At 39.4% G+C, this 20,559-nt stretch overlaps 1 protein-coding gene across 1 annotated transcript; it reads left to right on the top strand.

The window, feature by feature from the left end:
• Positions 1-6,366: 6,366 nt before the first annotated feature.
• LOC131347200 (verrucotoxin subunit beta-like) lies at positions 6,367-13,501 on the top strand. The gene is made up of 12 exons (XM_058381153.1): positions 6,367-6,481; positions 6,565-6,657; positions 8,536-10,295; positions 10,517-10,636; positions 10,920-11,008; positions 11,114-11,312; positions 11,406-11,519; positions 11,614-11,715; positions 11,851-11,939; positions 12,055-12,238; positions 12,325-12,438; positions 12,691-13,501. The coding sequence occupies exons 2-12, from the start codon at positions 6,567-6,569 to the stop codon at positions 12,733-12,735; spliced, it is 2,907 nt and encodes a 968-aa protein (XP_058237136.1). The 5' UTR covers positions 6,367-6,481; positions 6,565-6,566; the 3' UTR covers positions 12,736-13,501.
• Positions 13,502-20,559: the final 7,058 nt, after the last annotated feature.

The following is a 20,559-nucleotide window of genomic DNA, read 5'->3' as shown; positions in this document are numbered from 1 at the left end:
AGTCCCACCCATCTCAATGATCCCAGGACAGCCTTCAGAAAGTGAACATGTGAATGGCAATCATTACTATAAATAATTATGTCATCCAGATAGACAGCATAAAGATGGAGGATTATGTCCATGGGGAAGGGCCATGAATGGAGTGAACAATGTCATTTTCTCATGAGATATGAGTCAAGGGGATCTGCCAGTATCCCTTGGTCAAATTTATTATTGAATAAAAGTGATCTCCACCTAACTAATCAAGCAGTTACACAATGTTTGGCACTAGATATGCATCAAATTTTACCAGGACAAACACCCATCATGTGACATGGATCCATCACGTCCTGGAAATGTTCCCACAATTCCATCACACCAGCCCAGACCTTACTCCCACAACATTTGGTCCCAGAGTCAGAAACCTGAGAAGGAGAACATTTTCTAGAGATGCAGGATGAAGGCACTGGACCCATTGTACCACGTCCTCTGGTAGTCAGGACATCTTCGGTGCTGTATGTTGTTGAGAAAACGCAAACAGGTAGGCAAGCCCACTGAGCATCAGTAAGTGGAAGCACTGATGGTACTGTTCAGGGGTGCGTCTGACCCATTGCAAAATAGACTTTAGGTCTAGGTACTCAAGCAGGCTTGTGACTGGAAGCTGTTGTGCTTCCTCTGACAGCAGAGGCAGCAAGGAGACCACCCACTATGTGTTTGGCCAGCAGCATGCTTCCAGCTCTTGTGGAGCATGGCAGTAGTGGCTGCTTGGGCCGCTACTGGAGTACCTCCCAGCTGGACCAGACTATGTAGCACATGTTGGACCTCTGCCTGAATTTGAAGAAGGAACTGGAAGCATTGCTCCTGCTCTGTATGCAGCTCAAGAAGGGCCTAAGGTTACATCTGGTTCATACTGGCAAGGGTCTTGAGGTGCAGTGATTCCATGATAGTGAATCTTCTTCACTTTCCTGCTTTTTGGGACCAATGTCACACTCTAAGAGGTTGGACCAGAAATGAAGAGCTAGGTGAAAAACTGGGGACAAAAGGGCTTTTTATTTGCATCCATTCAATAAGGTTGTACACACTTTAACCTGTGCTTCTCAGCTCTCTCTCTCTCTCTCTCTCTTGTGACTGTTGTCACTCTGACTTTTCACTTTCTGCTGCTCAGTGAAAAGCAGAACACATATTGAAGAAATCCCACACAGGTGTAGGTCCTAACCATTCACTTTTCCCAGATCTGACCTCCATTCACCAACCAGAACTCGAGCATGTGCCCCCCAACCTCCAACCCCCACCTCCACAGATTCATTTACAGGATCCAATGTCAAAAGTAGGCTAGGGTCAATACACAGATATAAAAAAGGCATCCAAGTAGGGAGTAATTAGAGTTCAGGCATAGGTCCAGATATGGTAAATGCATAGATATACAAAATCCAGGATTCAAGCAGGTAAACAGAGATACAGAACTAGATCAATATGCGAGAAGTAATTCAAAGGCTTGGAACCTACACTGTTACAAATTGCAAGACTTTGTGGTGTCTTTGTGAGTCCATATATATATACACTATATTGCCAAAAGTATTCGCTCACCCATCCAAATAATCAGAATCAGGTGTTCCAATTACTTCCATGGCCACAGGTGTATAAAATCAAGCACCTAGGCATGCAGACTGTTTTTACAAACATTTGTGAAAGAATGGGTCGCTCTCAGGAGCTCAGTGAATTCCAGCGTGGAACTGTGATAGGATGCCACCTGTGCAACAAATCCAGTCGTGAAATTTCCTCACTCCTAAATATTCCACAGTCAACTGTCAGCTGTATTATAAGAACGTGGAAGTGTTTGGGAATGACAGCAACTCAGCCACGAAGTGGTAGGCCACGTAAACTGACGGAGCGGGGTCAGCGGATGCTGAGGCGCATAGTGCGAAGAGGTCACCAACTTTCTGCAGAGTCAATTGCTACAGACCTCCAAACTTCATGTGGCCTTCAGATTAGCTCAAGAACAGTGCGCAGAGAGCTTCATGGAATGGGTTTCCATGGCCAAGCAGCTGCATCCAAGCCATGCATCACCAAGTGCAATGCAAAGCGTCGGATGCAGTGGTGTAAAGCACGCCGCCACTGGACTCTAGAGCAGTGGAGACGTGTTCTCTGGAGTGACGAATCACGCTTCTCCATCTGGCAATCTGATGGACAAGTCTGGGTTTGGCGGTTGCCAGGAGAACGGTACTTGTCTGACTGCATTGTGCCAAGTGTAAAGTTTGGTGGAGGGGGGATTATGGTGTGGGGTTGTTTTTCAGGAGCTGGGCTTGGCCCCTTAGTTCCAGTGAAAGGAACTCATACCAAGACATTTTGGACAATTCCATGCTCCCAACTTTGTGGGAACAGTTTGGAGCTGGCCCCTTCCTCTTCCAGCATGACTGTGCACCAGTGCACAAAGCAAGGTCCATAAAGACATGGATGACAGAGTCTGGTGTGGATGAACTTGATTGGCCTGCACAGAGACCTGACCTCAACCCGATAGAACACCTTTGGGATGAATTAGAGCGGAGACTGAGAGCCAGGCCTTCTCGTCCAACATCAGTGTGTGACCTCACAAATGCGCTTCTGGAAGAATGGTCAAAAATTCCCATAAACACACTCCTAAACCTTGTGGACAGCCTTCCCAGAAGAGTTGATGCTGTTATAGCTGCAAAGGGTGGACTGACATCATATTGAACCCTATGGATTAGGAATGGGATGTCACTTAAGTTCATATGCGAGTCAAGGCAGGTGAGCGAACACTTTTGGCAACATAGTGTATATATATATATATATATATATATATATATATATATATATATATATATATATATATATAACTGAAGTGGTCTGCAGAAAGCCCTGATAAGAACAGGGGTCATTTGAAATTATTTTATTCCAGAGGGGTCCCTGGCTAAAAAAACATTGAGTACTTCTGTTTGAGATAACACAACAGCAAATCAATTGCTGGCTTGAGGCGACAGATGTGGAAGGTCAGATGGTCAGATGGACTCAGATGAGAACAGCCTAATGATGTAAGGGGCCAGCTTCCGAGCTTCTGATCTTGAGGGGTAAGTCACGGGTGGAAAGCCAGACTCTTTGGCCGATATGGTATGGGGGAGCCGGACGGTGCTTGAGGTTGGCCCAGCGGGCATAGTTCCTTGATAATCGGGTGGCACAAGATATTCTCCAAACTTGTCTGCAATGCTTAACCAAGGTGAGGGCTAAGGGAGCTGAGGCCTCCACCTCCTGAGAGGAGAATAAAGGATGTTGGTAGCTGTAGGTGGCCTGGAATGGGGACAACCTTGTGGCAGAAGATGGCAGGAAATTATGGGCATATTCAACCAAGTTGTTGGACTTGGTCTCATCTCAAGCTCTTGAAGATAGATTGATGGGCACCCCTAGGAACCGACAGAATTGCTTCCAGTAATAAGAAGTGAATTGAGGGCCTTGGTCTGAGATAATGTTGTGGGGCAGATTCCTTGGCAGAGGGGAGCTTGGGTATTGGAGTGAAATGGGCCATCTCGGAAGCCAAACATGACAGCCACTTGGGGTGAGGGGATGACAAGGAAAAAAAGCCACTCTCACTGATGCTCAGACATGGTGACCAGCAGAGGTTTAATCCTGAAGGATGTGGCCATCCAGGGCTCGAACTTGGAGGGGGGCTAGGAGAGGCTCAGTCACTAATTCCAACTGCCGCGCCAGAACCCTTTCCACGTACTCGGAGTCTGCCCCAGAGTGAAGAAAAACAGCCAGGTCATGCTCCAGGTGATGCAGGCTCTTAAACAATGGCTTAACAATGGGACAGGTGGGCTCATTGCTGAATCCCCTTTCAGGGATGAGGCCGTCATTTTGCTGGATAGGAGAGTGTGAAGTGCCTCAGATTGCCACAGTAGAGACAGAGCCCCTACTTGCTGCAGGGCCTACTTTCTCCCAGAAGGCTTTGTAGATTGTGCACACAGTCGATTGGCATTCCCAAATCCCATAGTTGTGCTTTGCCAGACAGGAGGGAAATTATGTAGGCCACCTTGGCATGTTCAAAAGGGAAGGAGGATGGCTGTAACTCAAATACTATGTTGCACTGCATCAAGAAAGCTCAGCAGAGCCCAGGTTCCCCAAAGAAGCATTCGGTATGGGGCAGGCTGGGTTCAAGCCAGAGAGCTGGTGGACTTGACGAGTGAGGTTCTGCCTCACCCAAGATAACTCTTGTAGATGTCTGGGTTAGGGTGTCCAATTATGCTTGGAGGCTTGGGGCACCTGCGCCGATGATGGTGGACCAGATGGTGCTGACAAGAATGGAACCCAAATGCAGGATGCCAGGCAGAGGTTAAGTTTGTGAGTTTTAATATAGGGACACAGTTAAAAATTCCAAAAACAAAGTAGCAACTGGGTCATGAGTATAATCCACAGTTCAAACATATGCAACAGAGTGAAAGCAGACTCACGGGATGCACAGTAATCCAAAATAGTGAAATGGCAAGCACACAGGAAAATCACAGTTTAATTACCCAAAACAGAGAAATGGCAGGCTCACCTAAAATACACAGTTCAATAATCCACAGCAGAGAAATAACAGGTTCATGAAAAGTACACAGTTCTATAATTCAAAGCAGGAAATGGCAGGCTCATGAAAAATGCACAGTTCAATAACACCAAGAAGCAATAAAGGTAATCAGGAAAATTCAATTGGAAACAACAGGAAATAACCAGACCAAGACCAAAATAAAATACGCTTGTGGCAACTTGTCATCCTCAAACATTGGCTTTCATATTAATCTTCTGAATTTTTTTTTGAATCATATAAATTTTGCCTTTCATATTAATCTCTTCTCTTTATTTTCCTGCTAAGCAAGAGACTTGCTCACAAAAAAATAAATAAATATAAGGGTAGCATGTAACTCAACATTAGACAGTCTGACATTTTCTTAATATACAAAAGACCAATGATGCTTGCGTATGGAATAGAAAAGAAGCTTGTCTATATGAAACATAAAAGTTGGTCATCCATCTTTTCTAAACCTGGGGATCACAGAGGTGGCAAGATGTTATCAACAGACAAACACTAGAACAAATGTTTCCAGTGGCTGTTGTGTTAACAAATGCTGAAGTTTTTCAAGATTTCTCTTGACTGGAATGAAATGACACAAGACTTTTGAGGGTCTTTCTGATTTTGTAATGCAGTGGTATCAATTTATCAATCTTCTGAGTTAGTGATTCATATTACATAAGATTCCTATTACATAACACTTAACACATAACACATAACAACAGTTTTAGGGCCATTATACAAGGCTTATAACTGAGTGTCTGCATAATAACGAACGATGGTTACAGATAATTTGGTTAATAGATAATATGAATATGCCCAAAAACTGAGCCTTGGGGCACACCTTGAGTGGCAGGTACAGTGGCAAGGGCTAGGGTTATCCCTCAAGCAACAAGTTTTGTTGAAATGGTATGGTCTTAAACATTTCACGCCACTGCCTGCAGTACAGTTTTGACTACGCATGACAGATAATTAAATTGAAACATTACATTCAATTTGTTGTTCAGCTAGTTTCAAATGAATGCAAAATGACACAGATACTCGCACAGTATTGGTCTTGCATAATATAGGTATCTTGCTTAAAATGAGTTCTGCAATACTTACACTATATTGCCAAAAGTATTCGCTCACCCATCCAAATAATCAGAATCAGGTGTTCCAATCACTTCCATGGCCACAGGTGTATAAAATCAAGCACCTAACCATGCAGACTGTTTTTACAAACATTTGTGAAAGAATGGGTCGCTCTCAGGAGCTCAGTGAATTCCAGCGTGGAACTGTGATAGGATGCCACCTGTGCAACAAATCCAGTCGTGAAATTTCCTCGCTCCTAAATATTCCACAGTCAACTGTCAGCTGTATTATAAGAACATGGAAGTGTTTGGGAACGACAGCAACTCAGCCACGAAGTGGTACGCCACGTAAACTGACGGTCGCCAACTTTCTGAGACTGAGAGCCAGGCCTTCTCCTCCAACATCAGTGTGTGACCTCACAAATGCGCTCCTAAACCTTGTAGACAGCCTTCCCGGAAGAGTTGAAGCTGTTATAGCTGCAAAGGTTGGACTGACGTCATATTGAACCCTATGGATTAGGACTGGGATGTCACTTAAGTTCATATGCGAGTCAAGGCAGGTGAGCAAATACTTTTGGCAATATAGTGTATGTATACTGTGTGAACTTTATTTTACCCTGAAGCTTCCTAGAAAAAACCAGCCCATTTGCAAAAACAAGGTGGATCGCACAAAGCTTGCCAGAAAAAGATATCATCCTTTTGATCACATGCCCAGATTATTTGCCTTAAATTAATGTAGGAGTATAAACTAGTGCTATAAATATCTCCAAAACCAAGATAAATTTCAGAGGAACCTGGTTCAGATTAGAAGCAGAGAAGAACACAACTGGGAACAACAGGTCTCATATACTCACATATATATATATAAGTAAGTAGCTCTATCTCTCTATTTATCTTTATAGTTATATATGTACACTATATGTATTAATGACACTGTGTTTTTCTTGACAGTCATGGAGCCCAAAATCATTCAGATGGCAGCCCTGGGAAGGGCCCTGTATCCTGGTATGCTGTACGATTGCCGCAGTGATTCTTTTATTCCAGGTAAAGCTTTCATTTATAGTATAATTATGTAGATTGTAATTTTTATTATCTATGCCAACACAAGAATGATTTTACTCACATTCATGGCTTTTCTGTAGATGTGTGAAGGGTTTATAATGAGGGTTTCTTGAAGAAAATATTTTATTCTTGTTTAATTCTTTTGTAGTTAGCTTACAAGCAAAATGCATAAGCATAAGAAAGCTGACTTTTGAGCTTGTCTCATGTATGACTACATAATTCCAGTAAAGCCTTTCTGAATATTAGTGCCATAATCATAGCTGTATTATAGTTCCAGTGACTGCATTTACATTTAGCCAGTGAACACTGGAGAAGGCTTATGCATCCGTCATATTGGCAAACAGATCCATCTAATTTAGTTGCACCTTAAATAATTGTGCTCATTCCTAGATAAATGTTAGGTCATGTTGATCCAAAGAGAATCCTTTTTTTAAATAAATGTATTCATTAGATATTGTTAATATATGTTGCCTACATTATAGTTCCAACAAAGTGTCGTAGTTGTTATTGTCGTTCTGGGTAATGGTGTAAGAAAAGCTAAACGAAGCACACTAGGGATGTTAAATGTAACGTAACCTCCAACACTGAGATTAGTCTACCCTATTGGCATCTGTACTGGGTCTCACACAAATTTTCTAAGCTAAACTGAGGTAACATTTGAAATTCTTCATTAATTAAAGAGGCATGAAATTACCAAATATGTTTAAATAAACTTATTTCAGAATTTTGTTCATAATTTAGAAGGTAGATTTTTTAAAATCAGGCAATGTATATTATGTTGCAGATTTATAAGATTAAAATTAAAATCATCTCTACATTTATACACTTGCATGCTGACCCAAAGTCATACAGGTTTTGATACTAGCTATAGGTGGGGGAAAAAATCCCTGGATGTATAAACGTACATTGAAAATATTGATATGGGGCTTCCAGAAAGCTTTCATGAGGGTGAAGCAGATTGCTTGTATCATATAATAAAAATGTTAATCTCAAAAAATTTAAGCAGGATTCAAACAGAAAAGGATTTCTGAGCAGGATGTCTAAAAAGAATTGTAATAAGTATAAGTAATATAAGTAATAAGAATGGGGGCGGTGGCAGCTCAAGTAGTTAAGGCTCTGGGTCGTTGACCGGAAGATCGAGCCCCAGTACCGCCAAGCTGCCACTGTTGGGCCCTTGAGCAAGGCCCTTAACCTCACCTGCTCCAGGGGTGCTGCATCATGGCTGACCCTGTGCTCTGACCCCAACCCCCAAGGATGGGATATGCGAAGAAAGAATTTCACTGTGCTGTAATGTATACGTGTAATGTATAAATAAAGATGACTTAACTTAAGTAATGCTGCAAGAGAACATCTATGGCAGCTCTAATTGAGTTGTGCAGGGAGAATGATCTTTGTTAAAACACACAAATGAATTGCCTGGACCTTTACTTTAAGCACTTTTAGCATGTATGGTCAGATAGGTTGTGCTGATCAATAGTAGGTTACATGACAATAACTATTAATAACAGCATATAAAAATGAATCCCATGAAGTGTTTGACACCAGTAATTAACCCACCTGCCCATGTACATCTAGTCCACATAAAATATGGCTTAAAACTCCATAAAATCTTAGTGGAAACCCATTGTTGTTAATTCTGGCACATAATTAAAAAAATGTTTACACCAGTGGTTATTTTGAGAGTTTGAGAGGTCTAAAGCTAGATTTATGACCTATTTACTAAACTGCTTAGACATAATAACAACACAGTAGTATATAATTAAGTACTCATGCCCACTCATGAGACCACATTCATGCTTTTAGAATGGTTTTTGAAAAGTAATGTCATATGTGATACATTTTTGATCACTTTTGTTTCAGGTGTTACTTTATGGGACAAGAAAGCATTGCGTAACGATATTGATGTGCATGACCAGACTAGAACATTTGTCAAGCTTGCTTCCTCAGACAGCCTCAATGAAAAGGCAAACCTTCTCGATGTGAGCGCTTCCCTAAAAGCCAGTTTCTTTTGTGGTTTGGTGGAGGTTGGAGGATCAGCCAAATACCTCCAGGATACCAAATCCTCAGCACGTCAGTCCAGAGTTACCATGCAGTACAGCCAGACAACAAAATTCGAACAACTCACAATGAAGGAGCTTGGTAATATCGCCTATCCACAAGTATTTGACCAGAAAACAGCCACTCATGTAGTTACAGCTGTACTGTATGGAGCTACTGCTTTCATGGTGTTTGATTATACAAGTTCAGAAAATGAAAGCAAACAGGAAATTGAAGGAAACCTTCAAGCAGTGGTTAAGAAGATCCCTACCATTTCAATTGAGGGGCAAGCATCCCTAACTATGAATCAACAAGAAAAGAAACTGTCTGAGAATTTGAACGTAACATTTTATGGTGACTATGAGCTTGAAGAAAACCCCACCACATACAATGAGGCTCTGAAGGCATGCAATACGTTGCCCAGTCTGCTGAGGAAAAATAATAGTAAAGGTGTGCCACTGACCGTGTGGCTGTATCCTCTCACACTTTTGGATTCTAGGGCTGCTAAGTTGGTGAGAGAAATCAGTTTGAGCCTGGTGTCTAAAACAGAAAATTTGTTGGAGGAACTCGCTGAAGTACAGAGAAGATGCAATGATTTGATTAAAAACCCAATCACAAATCATTTCCCTAAAATAAAGGAAAGGTTGGAACTGTTTCTGGAATTACTCGGTTATTATAAGGTAGCATTACAGAAGGCACTGGTCAGCGTTTTGCCAGAAATTCGGAGTGGGGGCATGGAAGAGAGTGCACTGGGAACCATCCTGGAGAACCATTACAAGTCACCATTTACAGCTACCAACATGAACAAGTGGTTAGATAACATCTTAGCTGAATTAAATATACTGACTGCCTATACCAGTGGGCTGAAGGACCTGACAGTCGTGACATCCTCAGGGACATTTAATTCCATCCTGTTTGATGCTGATATTGATGTGGTGGTGTCCTTTACATTTACATCTCTAAAGAATGAAGACTCATACCTTATGGCTATAGAAGACTTTGTGAACTCTGAAGGGTTTAGTAATATGGAGGAAAACTGTGCAAACGTTTGCTCATACCAAGCGCAACAGCCTTGGTTTGCGTCTCCTGATATTTCTGCAAGGATGAGGCAGAATCTTTCACTCTTTACAAGTTTTTACAAGGCCAATAAAAATGAGCAGAGAATCAAGTGCATCATTGCATCCATATCTGACCCCAGCACTCCAGGAACCGCGATTCAACTTTATCAAAATGGCGCTCTGACAGATCCTAACTTCCAGCCCGTATCCAAGCCTGCTTTTCCTTTGGTGGAGACCAGTGATGGGAAAGTCACCCTGAAGCTTTCAAAATCCCCAACTGGAGAGACGGTACAGTTCAGAGTTGAGTACAGGAATACCCAGCCAACTGATTCAGCAGCTGATGCTGCCGCATGGAAAGTCATCAAGACTCCAGACGCAATGACCAGCGTTAACTTGACTGGAATAAAGAAAGAAGAACAAAACTGGGTCCGATACTCAGTTATTGGTAGAGTGGGAGTGAGTGAAGTCAGCGACTATGTCCCTTTCATGTTAGCAGGGAAGGTCGATTTCACAGTGAGCAACTGGGTCAGCATATTTCTAATTGTTCATGCATGCATATGTTTTGATAGCTACACGGAAAATTAAGTTTTTAAAAAATATAAAGACTGTTAAATTAAGAGTCTCTGACATTTAATGATATTTTTTTAAGAAATAAGAATCAGTCAAATGATTAATAGTTACACATATCAATAATATGTACGTTTATTTATACTTATTTATGATGCATATCATTTCTTTTCCCACAGGGCATCTCCACACCTGACCTCAGTAATAAAATAAGGAACAAAATTATGACCAATATGGGAATGTCACGGTGGTCAACCTCTATTATCAAATCAGAAATTAAAAATCCTATCAGTAGTCCTGTAAGTAGCAAATCTCAAACAAAGTTCACTATTTATGGATTAAAAAAAATAAAATTAAATAATAATAATAATAATAATAATAATAATAATAATCTCATGTGCACTGTATGCCAAAACTGGAAATGCTGCAACTTGTAATGACTCAGGTTAACTATAAATACTGCTTTAATTAAATGTTATTGATTTTTCACTTGAATATGGAAAGCAGAAGTTGTCTGGTTTAGATAAAATAAAACATTATATCACTATTTTGATGTTTGTTATGTTCTTTTACTATGGACAGAGCATTCCTTACACTGGCCCAATTACTGGAGGCATGAAAACCGGAATGGCCTTCTATATCCAAGGGACGGCTCTGTCAACAGGACAATCGTATGTGTTCATGTTAAGCGGTCACACTGATATTGACAGAATGTTATGTATGGGTATGTATAGGTTTTTTTGTATTTAATTTTTTTTTTTTTATTCTACACACAGCTTTGAAACGAATCTTATAGCCGGGACAAGGGAAGCTGGCGATGTCACTCTTCACATGTTTGTGACTTTTGGTGAATCAATGCTCTTCAGCACCCGAAGGGGTCAGACCTGGGACAACGCAGAACGCTTAACATGGTCTCCCATTACCAAAGGATCAGCCTTTGATATATTTTTTGTGATCAACCCAGAAGGCTGGGAGGTATGCAGATTTAAATAATAAGTGGAACCACACAATATAAACAGTAATTAAAATCTGTTTATAAGAATGACACTTTTCATCTGTACTTCCTAGGTATATATAAATGGGCAGAAGATTTACCTGTTCAAGCATCGCCTGCCAGTGGAGAAAGTGAATACAGTTCACATTTATGGAGACACCGTCATTAACGTCATGGGAACTGTTGCGGTAAGATATACTGTAAACTCCAACTCTTCAGTGTGAGTGTGTACGTGTTTTCAAAAGCTTTTATAAGCATTTATAATGTGTCTGCTTTTTCCAGAATTGGAGCTTTTCTACTTTTGGAAAGGAACTAGCCTCTGGCACCTCACGTACAGTGAACTCTAGCATCCAGTCTGATGTGCCGTATCCAGTCAGCAACCCTGTGAGTAATTGATAATTAAAGAAAGTTTCATGTGAAATTTAAAATGCCTGAATACATTTGCATTTGAATGATAATACAAGTGCAGTAATGGAGATTTATCATGGAATAAACCAACAATGCTTATTATCGCAACAGAAAAAAGCTTACACTGCAAAACTCCCAGTACCTTTAAGACCTGGTGTGGCTTTGTTCTTCCAAGGGGTTGTTCCTTCAGGTTACGATTGGTACGCTAAATCTCTTTCCACTTCAGGACACTTTGAATGAAAACCAATATATAAGATTAAAATTTCTCACTCGAATCTGATACAGTCATTTACATGTCTAAACAATTTCTTTCAGCTTTGCAATAAATCTGATGGCGGACAATGACATTGCTTTCCACTTCAACCCCCGAAAGAATGCAGTGGTCTATGACAGCTGCAGAAATGGCACATGGGAAAAAAGCATAGAAAATCCAGGAGGCCCATTTGTCAGTGGCGGAGCCTGCGATATCTTGTACTTTATTAATTCAACAGGCTATGAGGTGAGATATTATGGGGGGAAAAAAAAGAAATAAACTCAAGAATTTAAGCAAATGGATTTAATAAAGTTTACATTTGGTTTGTTCAGATAATTGTGAATGGCCTCCCGCTCTCTACGTTCAGTCACCGTTTTCCAATTGAGAAAGTGAATAACATTCAGATCATTGGAGACATCTTCATGAACAATTTTGCCACTCTTGAAGTAAGTCATTTTTATATGCTGATGAGGAAACAATCATTATTTTTTTTTAAAAAAAGATTCATGCATTTTCTCTGTATGATCTAAGAATTCACTGTCTGGCTGTTCATTAGAAAGAAAGAAGGAGCTCTAACATTTAGTCAGTTTTGTGTGTGTGTATATGGGTGTGTATTCACACACATGAAATCTTGGTCTTGTGTATAACAAGACAATTTCAGATTGCCTAATATTGAGTTAATTGCTTTTTCCTACCAGGTTGGCAAGATTAATATTAAGGCCATGGTTCCTGCCAATATTTGAGGATTCCAAATCGCCACTGAAGATCTGAATACATGAGACACAAAATTAGAGCTTATTTCGTTTTGCTCTGTGCTCAAGTATATTAGAAATTATTCATGGACAGTTCATGGACACAATTTGTCTCGCAGCATGCTCATGAGGGTTTTGTTTTCTTTTTACTGTTAGAAATGAACACGCTATATATTCTATGCTACCTTATATTTTACCTTTTATTTAAATAATATAGACGGTTTGCATTAGTCTATACATACAGACAATTTGCAGCAGAAATTATACAAGTAATCTTTAGATAACGTCCCATTTAAACCCATTTTCCTAAGGTTTAGATAAAGATCCAGTGCAAGGAAAGGTATGTATTTTAGAGTTCTTCAAGTTTCCCATGATTTAGAAAAATAAAAACACAAAAGTCAATCTGGCAGAAATTAGCAAAAACCCCACGCTTAATTGTTTTGCTTCATACCACACACAAGAAAATGAGGTTAAACGTATTATTTGCTTCCTTTATTTCACTGTTTAGCATCTTTTCTGTTTCCATTCCACCTTAATTACTGTTGTAATACAATTTAGGTCCTCTAGAGGTCCTTGCTCCCTTCTTTAAAAAAAAAAAAAAAAATTGCTGTACGTGAAATATTATTAAACATCACTGAATAAGCCAAATGTATTATGATATGATTTTTTGTTATAATGAATTAAAAGAAACGATCTACTTCTTGCTTAAACCACTGTAACAACATACTGGTCATAGTCACTGAATAAATACTCAAAACACTACAGTCTGATGTGTTGTGCTTTATTTCCTTGAACAAAAGGAAGGTTTAATGTATGTATTACTTCTTAAAGGTTTCATAATATTCATAATACAGAGAGAGAGAGAGAGAGAGAGAGAGAGAGAGAGAGAGAGAGAGATTTTTCAACATGGCAAAATCAAACTCAGAAAGAAATATATCCTGGAACTAGGATAGCTAGTGGTACACCCTTTTCTATGTGTATCCTGATGCTAACATGAAGTTTGGGTATACATATAAATGCTCATTTTTCTGAATAAAAGATTCCTAGGAAATGCTTCTGTGGAAAATAATCATCAAATAATTAAGGCTAGAGGCTTCCCAGTCTAGTCAAACTGTGTGTGTGTGTGTGTGTGTGTGTGTGGAGACCTTGTGGGGTCTTGTTGTTATCTGTTGTTTCCAATCAGATTTGTACAAGTGTCCCTTTTGATTCTTGGGGAAACGCTTGAGCTTGTAAATGAGAGAGAGCTGGAGATCCTTTATTTAATCCACTACTTATGACAATATCCACTGGCATCCTAGGTTTTCCAGTGAAAAACATAAATCTTGGTATTTTTGAAAAAGCACAAGCTTGTAATTTGCTCAGCCAGATATTTAGAAAGGTGTTTAGGAATAAATGGCATCATGGCTGCCCAATCCTGCCCCTTGTGCTACTGTGATTAGTCCCGGCTCGATTCTAACACACTTGGAAATGCTTGGAAATAATTTATATTTCAGTGAAGAAATTCCAAAGGTTCCACGTCAGACTTCCACAGGAGAAGGGATGTTGGTGCCATCTGGTGTAATCAAATGTAATTACAAGATTAAATTTGATCTGTTTTAGTAATAAACGTGTAAAAGGCAAAACATAAGTAGTACCCCTCTAGAGTAAAAAGAATTTCAAATGAGTACAATCTGATCACAGCATAAATTTCATTTTAAGGACATTAGGTTCTTATCAGGGCTCACAGCAGGCCACTTTAGTTCTTCCACTCGAGTTCTTCCAGCCTTTGGGAAAACCAGGCTTTCATGAAACTGGCTTTGTGCACAAAAGCATCCTCATGAAGGAACAGCTTTGGGCCTCCTAGTTCTAGTGAACTGTAATTTTCCCTTTGGTGCAAATGCAAGACAAAACCTTTAGGCACATCTCCAACCAATTCAAAGTAATTGATGGTCATTGGGTTCAGCCCATCTTTTTTGGGGTTGTGTGGCATGTACTGAATGTCAGCTGGTGAATTTGGCCAGTCACCACAAAAGCAGCATTGCGCCACCTTCCATTAATCAGAGTTCCCTTCAAAAGAATTGGTATGGGCCTCTTAGAGTCATTGGAATGGACTGCATAAGGGCATTGCTTTGTGGTGGTCCTGGTGGATTAAACATGCCCTGGGAACCATGTGTCAACCTCCTGCAGTGTTGCAGAGGAACTCTTAAAAATTTTGGGATGCCAACCGATTAAAGTATCACATTTATATCACACAGCATTTGTGGACTACACAAAGTCTTGGGGATTAAATCAATACCAGCATTTACCATCCACAGATAGATGGTCTGGTTGAGTGGTTTAATGAAATATTATTTTGAATTTTTTACACAAGAATGCTTAGAATTTGGATAAGTGGCTTGAACTTCTGTTATTTACAACATGAGAGGTCCCACAAGTCTCCACAGGGTTGTCCCGGGTTTGAATAAATACACACGTGGACAAATTGTTGGTACCTTTCCATTTAAGAAAGAAAAACCCACAATGGTTAACAAAATAACTTGAAACGGACAAAAGTAATAATAAAAAAAAATTGAGTAATGAAAATCAGACATTGCTTTTGAATTGTGGCTCAACAGAAGCATTAAAAAAAATACAACTAATGAAACTAGACTGGACAAAAATTATGGCATCCTCAACTTAATATTTTGTTGCATAACCTTTTGAGGCAATCACTGCAAGCAAGCAATTTCTGTAACTCTCACTGGGACTTCTGCACCTGTCGACAGGTATTTTGGCCCACTCTTCATGAGCAAACTGCTCCAGCTGTCTCGGGTATGAAGGGTTCGTTCTTCAGACTGCATTGTGGGTTTTTCTTTCTTTCATGGAAAGGTGTCCACGTGTGTATATAGGCCCAAGCCTTGCAGCATCTTAAATGCCAGCAAAAACAGCAAGGAGGGGGGGCTTTTGGAAAGCATGAGTGAAATCTGATAGGTTCTTGAAGTGAGAGTAAATTCCACACATAATGGCAATTAACACAGACACAAGAACATCAATCCCGGCTGCATAATATGGATGCTCAGGTATGTCAGTTTTCATAGTGAGATAAAGTGTTCATATTACCCATTTCAAGCTCCAAATTAGTCGCCAAGTAGCAAGGGCCCATCGACGTCACACAGCAAGTCAGGGACATCTGAAAATGCAAACAGATTTTGCAGAGAAGGGGGCAAGAATCAAGAGTCAAGAAGCTTATATTGTCTTTTCAACCATATATAGCTGACGCAGTACATAGTGAAATGAAACAACGTTTCTCCAGGACCATGGTGCTACATAAAACAAGGACTTACAGCTAAGGACTTGAAGTAAGTTGTCCTAGCCACATAAAGTGCATCGTGTGCAACCTAGTGCAAACAGACAATACAAAACACTACTGGACAGATACACAAAATAGCGTTGACCAGTATACATTCTCTATATTATTTAGTACATTGAAAACAAAGAGGGTTCTTGTAAACATACAGGTATATACACTTATGTAATGGCAGCAGTTGGTGGTAGTGTTGAATTTTGGTGTGCAGAAACAGCAACCGAGTGAATGTAGCAGAAACAACACCTCAGTGTCTTAAACCACAGAGAGAGAGAGTTGTTCCCTATGGGTTTGGCAATGGTTGGTCTATAGAGGGACAAGCAATTCAACCCACCCTTGTCCATTCTGGAGACCACCTTTCTTCTTCCCGTATCACAGAAGTTGGCAAGTTACAGGCAGAACATGCTTTTCACCTCTATATAGAGACACCACACGGAGACATCCTAGAGGTGGCGGAACATATAAAAATAAGTGTTATGGCAGGAGTCCCACAATGACTGGTCCATGGTTCCAAAGGAAAAGAGTTTGGTTCAGTTCTCTGTGGACTTTAGAAAGCTCAGTGAGGTGTCTAAACTTGATGCATGTCTAATGACCACACTGATCTGCTCGATCGGTTAGGTGTAGCTCCCTTCCGTTCAACACTTGATTCTCATATATATTGAGAAAACATGGTCTTTGCCAGTCGTTTGGTTTATACACCATCTAGACTGACTCTTGTATCTCTCTAATATTCTGTTTCGTATTGGGGTGTTCTGTATTTTAAACTCTGTTAGCTGTTCTGTAACACTAAAACTTACTTCCTGTTTTACAATAAATCACATCAACATATGGATTTCAGTCACAGCTAAGAAGCCATTTCATGGGGATTCATTTAATTAATCTCCTAACTCACATTCATGCTCTTTTTGCATCATGTGTCAGTCCTTAAATTTATTTAATTATTTCCGGCACATTTGCTGTAAATACAGTTTTCTTTTTATGGTTTCGAATTAGCATACTGAGACTGCTGTTTCACTCGGTCACCAACCCTGTACTCTAAAAAAACCATTCTAACCCAACAGACGCCACCCAACTACACTCCATGAACACCTACCTGTTTTTGATGTCTTAAAACACACAGCACCCAAGACAAGCACGGCCAATAGAGCTGTGAATCCACAGAAAACCGCCCAGTTAGTGGTACAGCAGATAAAAGCAGTGCTGCAGCTGGCTGTCCTTCATGATGAAGCACCCTTTCAATCATTGTTGGTGACAGGTTTTACCATCCTCCCATATTTATCCACCCATCTCTCCTTCAGTACCCCATTGGGGGGGACACTTAATGTACCCTGAGCCTGAACCCCTTATCACCTGCTCACTCATGGAGCTCTACAGTCTCCACTGTGAGGCAGCTGAGGGAAGTGAGAGCCAGCATCAGAGGACATGTTAATGTGTAGCTTCTCTTTGTAACTCCGGCCTTTTGTGGGACAATAGAGGAGACAGGCGTGAAGAGGAAACTGAGCCGGTGTGTGTACAGAGTCAGTTCATTAAAACAAGAAGAAAGACTGTGGGATTCATCATTGTCTTATTTGTTTCAGTGTGTATGTGGGTGAGAGCGCTTAATAAAGTATGGTGGGAGTGTGGTTCGGGACAAAACTCTTTGGAGAGTTAGACAGTCCGGTTTAGTAGAAACACTGATGCGCTTTCAGGGTTTTATGAGCTCATTCACGCACACACACACTATCAGGCATAATGAGGTGTAAAAGGCTGAGAAAAGGAATAACAACAATAACACCATCATTTAGCGGCCTTGTGACAGATCACTGCTAGACAGGCGCAATGTGGCAAAGTGCCAAAAAAAAGAGATGTGCAGTAAAAGTTGCATTTTGGTAAACCAGCCATGTATTTCTCTCATTATGGGGACAATCGGAGCCTAATATATGCTACACCTATACACACAAACACTTTATAAATACTGTCGATTAAAGGTTGTTGGACTCCTAATTTCCACTGGATGATTACTCGATAAGTTCCATAGTTAAAGCCAAAAAACGGATGTTGTAATTGTGATGTAATAATAAATCTGTGCATCATTTTCAATTATATTCGTACAGAGACGGTCATTCTAACAAAGTCGCTTTAAAGAAATAATCGTAAATTATAAATTCATCACTTTATCCCTAATTAGCATGGCAGAGGTTGACGGTGACAAGAAAAAAAATTTTATTTTACAATATAAGGACGAAACCTTGAGAGGAACCAGATTCAAAAGGGAAGCCATCCTCATCTGGGTGACACCGGAAAGCGTGATTATAAATACAATTTCCTTTCTATACCTGTGTACTATAAGGTCAACAGTTCATAGTTTTTAAGTGGTACCATCCACAGTAATCTCATATGTATCTGTCCATGTGGAGACATCCTCAGCAGCAGCGAGAGGCCTCCAAGTGATAAGAACTCCAGCCAGATTTAGGACGGATCTGGCAGGATCACTGGTATCTCAGGAGATCATATTCTGTTATTTAATTAAGGATGTACCTGTTTCTTAAAATGCTTTTGTGAGACTCGTGGTGTGCATGCAGCATGGCAGAGAAACTCCTTATAGCTTAATAATGGATGTGGAGGATGTGATGTCTGCAGATGCATCTGGGGGATGTTTTGACCATGGTTAGATTTCGGTCTCAGAAGTAGTCACGGTCCTCCTGGAGCTGATATGTGCCTCTGATTTGACTCGAAAATAGCTGAGTGGGATGGGATAGGGGTGTGCAACCCATTACCTTAGCTAAGATTTATAATATATAACATTCTGCCACTGACTCATATATATATATATATATATATATATATATATATATAGATAGATAGATAGATAGAAATATATATATATATATATATATATATATATATATATATTTATATCTATATCTATCTATCTATCTATCTATCTATCTATCTATCTATCTATATATATATATATGAGTCAGTGGCAGAATGTTATATATTATAAATCTTAGCTAAGGTAATGGGTGTCGTGCTGAAAATTCCAGAAAAGAGAAGACGCTCTATATGTTGTTTAAACATATATAGATAGATAGATAGATATATATATATATATATATATATTTATATCTATCTATCTATCTATCTATATATATATATATATATATATATATATATATATACATATATATATATATACATATATATATATATATATATATATATATATATATATATATGAGTCAGTGGCAGAATGTTATATATTATAAATCTTAGCTAAGGTAATGGGTGTCGTGCTGAAAATTCCAGAAAAGAGAAGACGCTCTATATGTTGTTTCATTCAAGTGAGTTGATCCTGATCTTTTGAAAGAATACTTCCCAGAACCTTGAAACAAACCATATAGACCATCTACTGGATGCAGTGGAGAATAAATTAGCAGATAGTTGATGCTCTAGTGTGGATGAAACTTGGAAGAAACTTCCACCACAAAAAAGTCCCAGATCCTGGTTGAGTCCAGATATGTATGAAGTTCTGCAAAACAAATGAACTAAAATACTGTATGTGTGATCTTTAATAAAGTCAGAATTAAGCGTTCATTCGTTCATTATTTTATATATTTTTATAAAAATTTGCTTGAAAAGTGTATTTTTCCTCTGTTACCAGTATCTGTAAAAGTTCACACCGAATAGAAAAGGAAGATACTTTTGATACCGTGGAGAGAAAGAAACTTAACATTCTTCTTCCATTATCAACATGATGCAAGGAAATTATTCATGAAAATCAAATTATTTCTTTTGGAAACAATTTCATAATAGAATATAGGGATAACATATAGTTAAACAAGAGAGGAAAATAAAATGACCTACGATGTCACAGGGTGACCCCCCCCCCTTTTCCTTTCCTTTGAGCTATTTTACTCCAGTTTATGGAGAGTGTATAGCCTTGTGTCAGAAGACAATAATGAATGAAATGCACTGACCCTGAAAATGGTGTTTATAGAATGAAAGAAGAGGGTAAATCAATCTTCTATATATGGTATGTGTCACCCACACAACACACACTAGTTGGGCAGTAGTGGCCTTTGAAGGCAGGTTTAGAGTTCAGATGAAAAACACTAAATTTTTTTACGAGACTGCAAAAGCTTGACTGAGATGCCGGTCCATGATCTTTTCACAAAAATGGCGAAAACTACGAAATGGTTTCTTAAAAGCATAATAGCATCAGGTGCATTTTAAATTCAGTGGTATTAAAAGTTAGTAAGAATCAAGCGTTTATTCCACTGTGAATGCTTTAGCTTTCTTGATGATAAATGATAAATCTAATTTATTTTCTTGTTCGAAATCTTTAATAAAATCCAATCATTATTATAATTCATGAGAGAAAGTCCAATATTTATTCAGTTTTATCGAAGGTAACCTATATCTTTTGTAAACAGGGATTAATATGAACAGGCTACATACATCAATGTTTGGGGCAGGTTTTCAACCCAATGACCACTGAGATTATTGGAGAT

Source organism: Hemibagrus wyckioides, linkage group LG26, assembly GCF_019097595.1.
Source record: "Hemibagrus wyckioides isolate EC202008001 linkage group LG26, SWU_Hwy_1.0, whole genome shotgun sequence".
In the NCBI taxonomy this organism is placed as follows: domain Eukaryota; kingdom Metazoa; phylum Chordata; class Actinopteri; order Siluriformes; family Bagridae; genus Hemibagrus; species Hemibagrus wyckioides.
The sequence above is the reverse complement of the archived record's forward strand: the minus strand, read 5'-3'. Positions and strand labels throughout refer to the sequence as shown.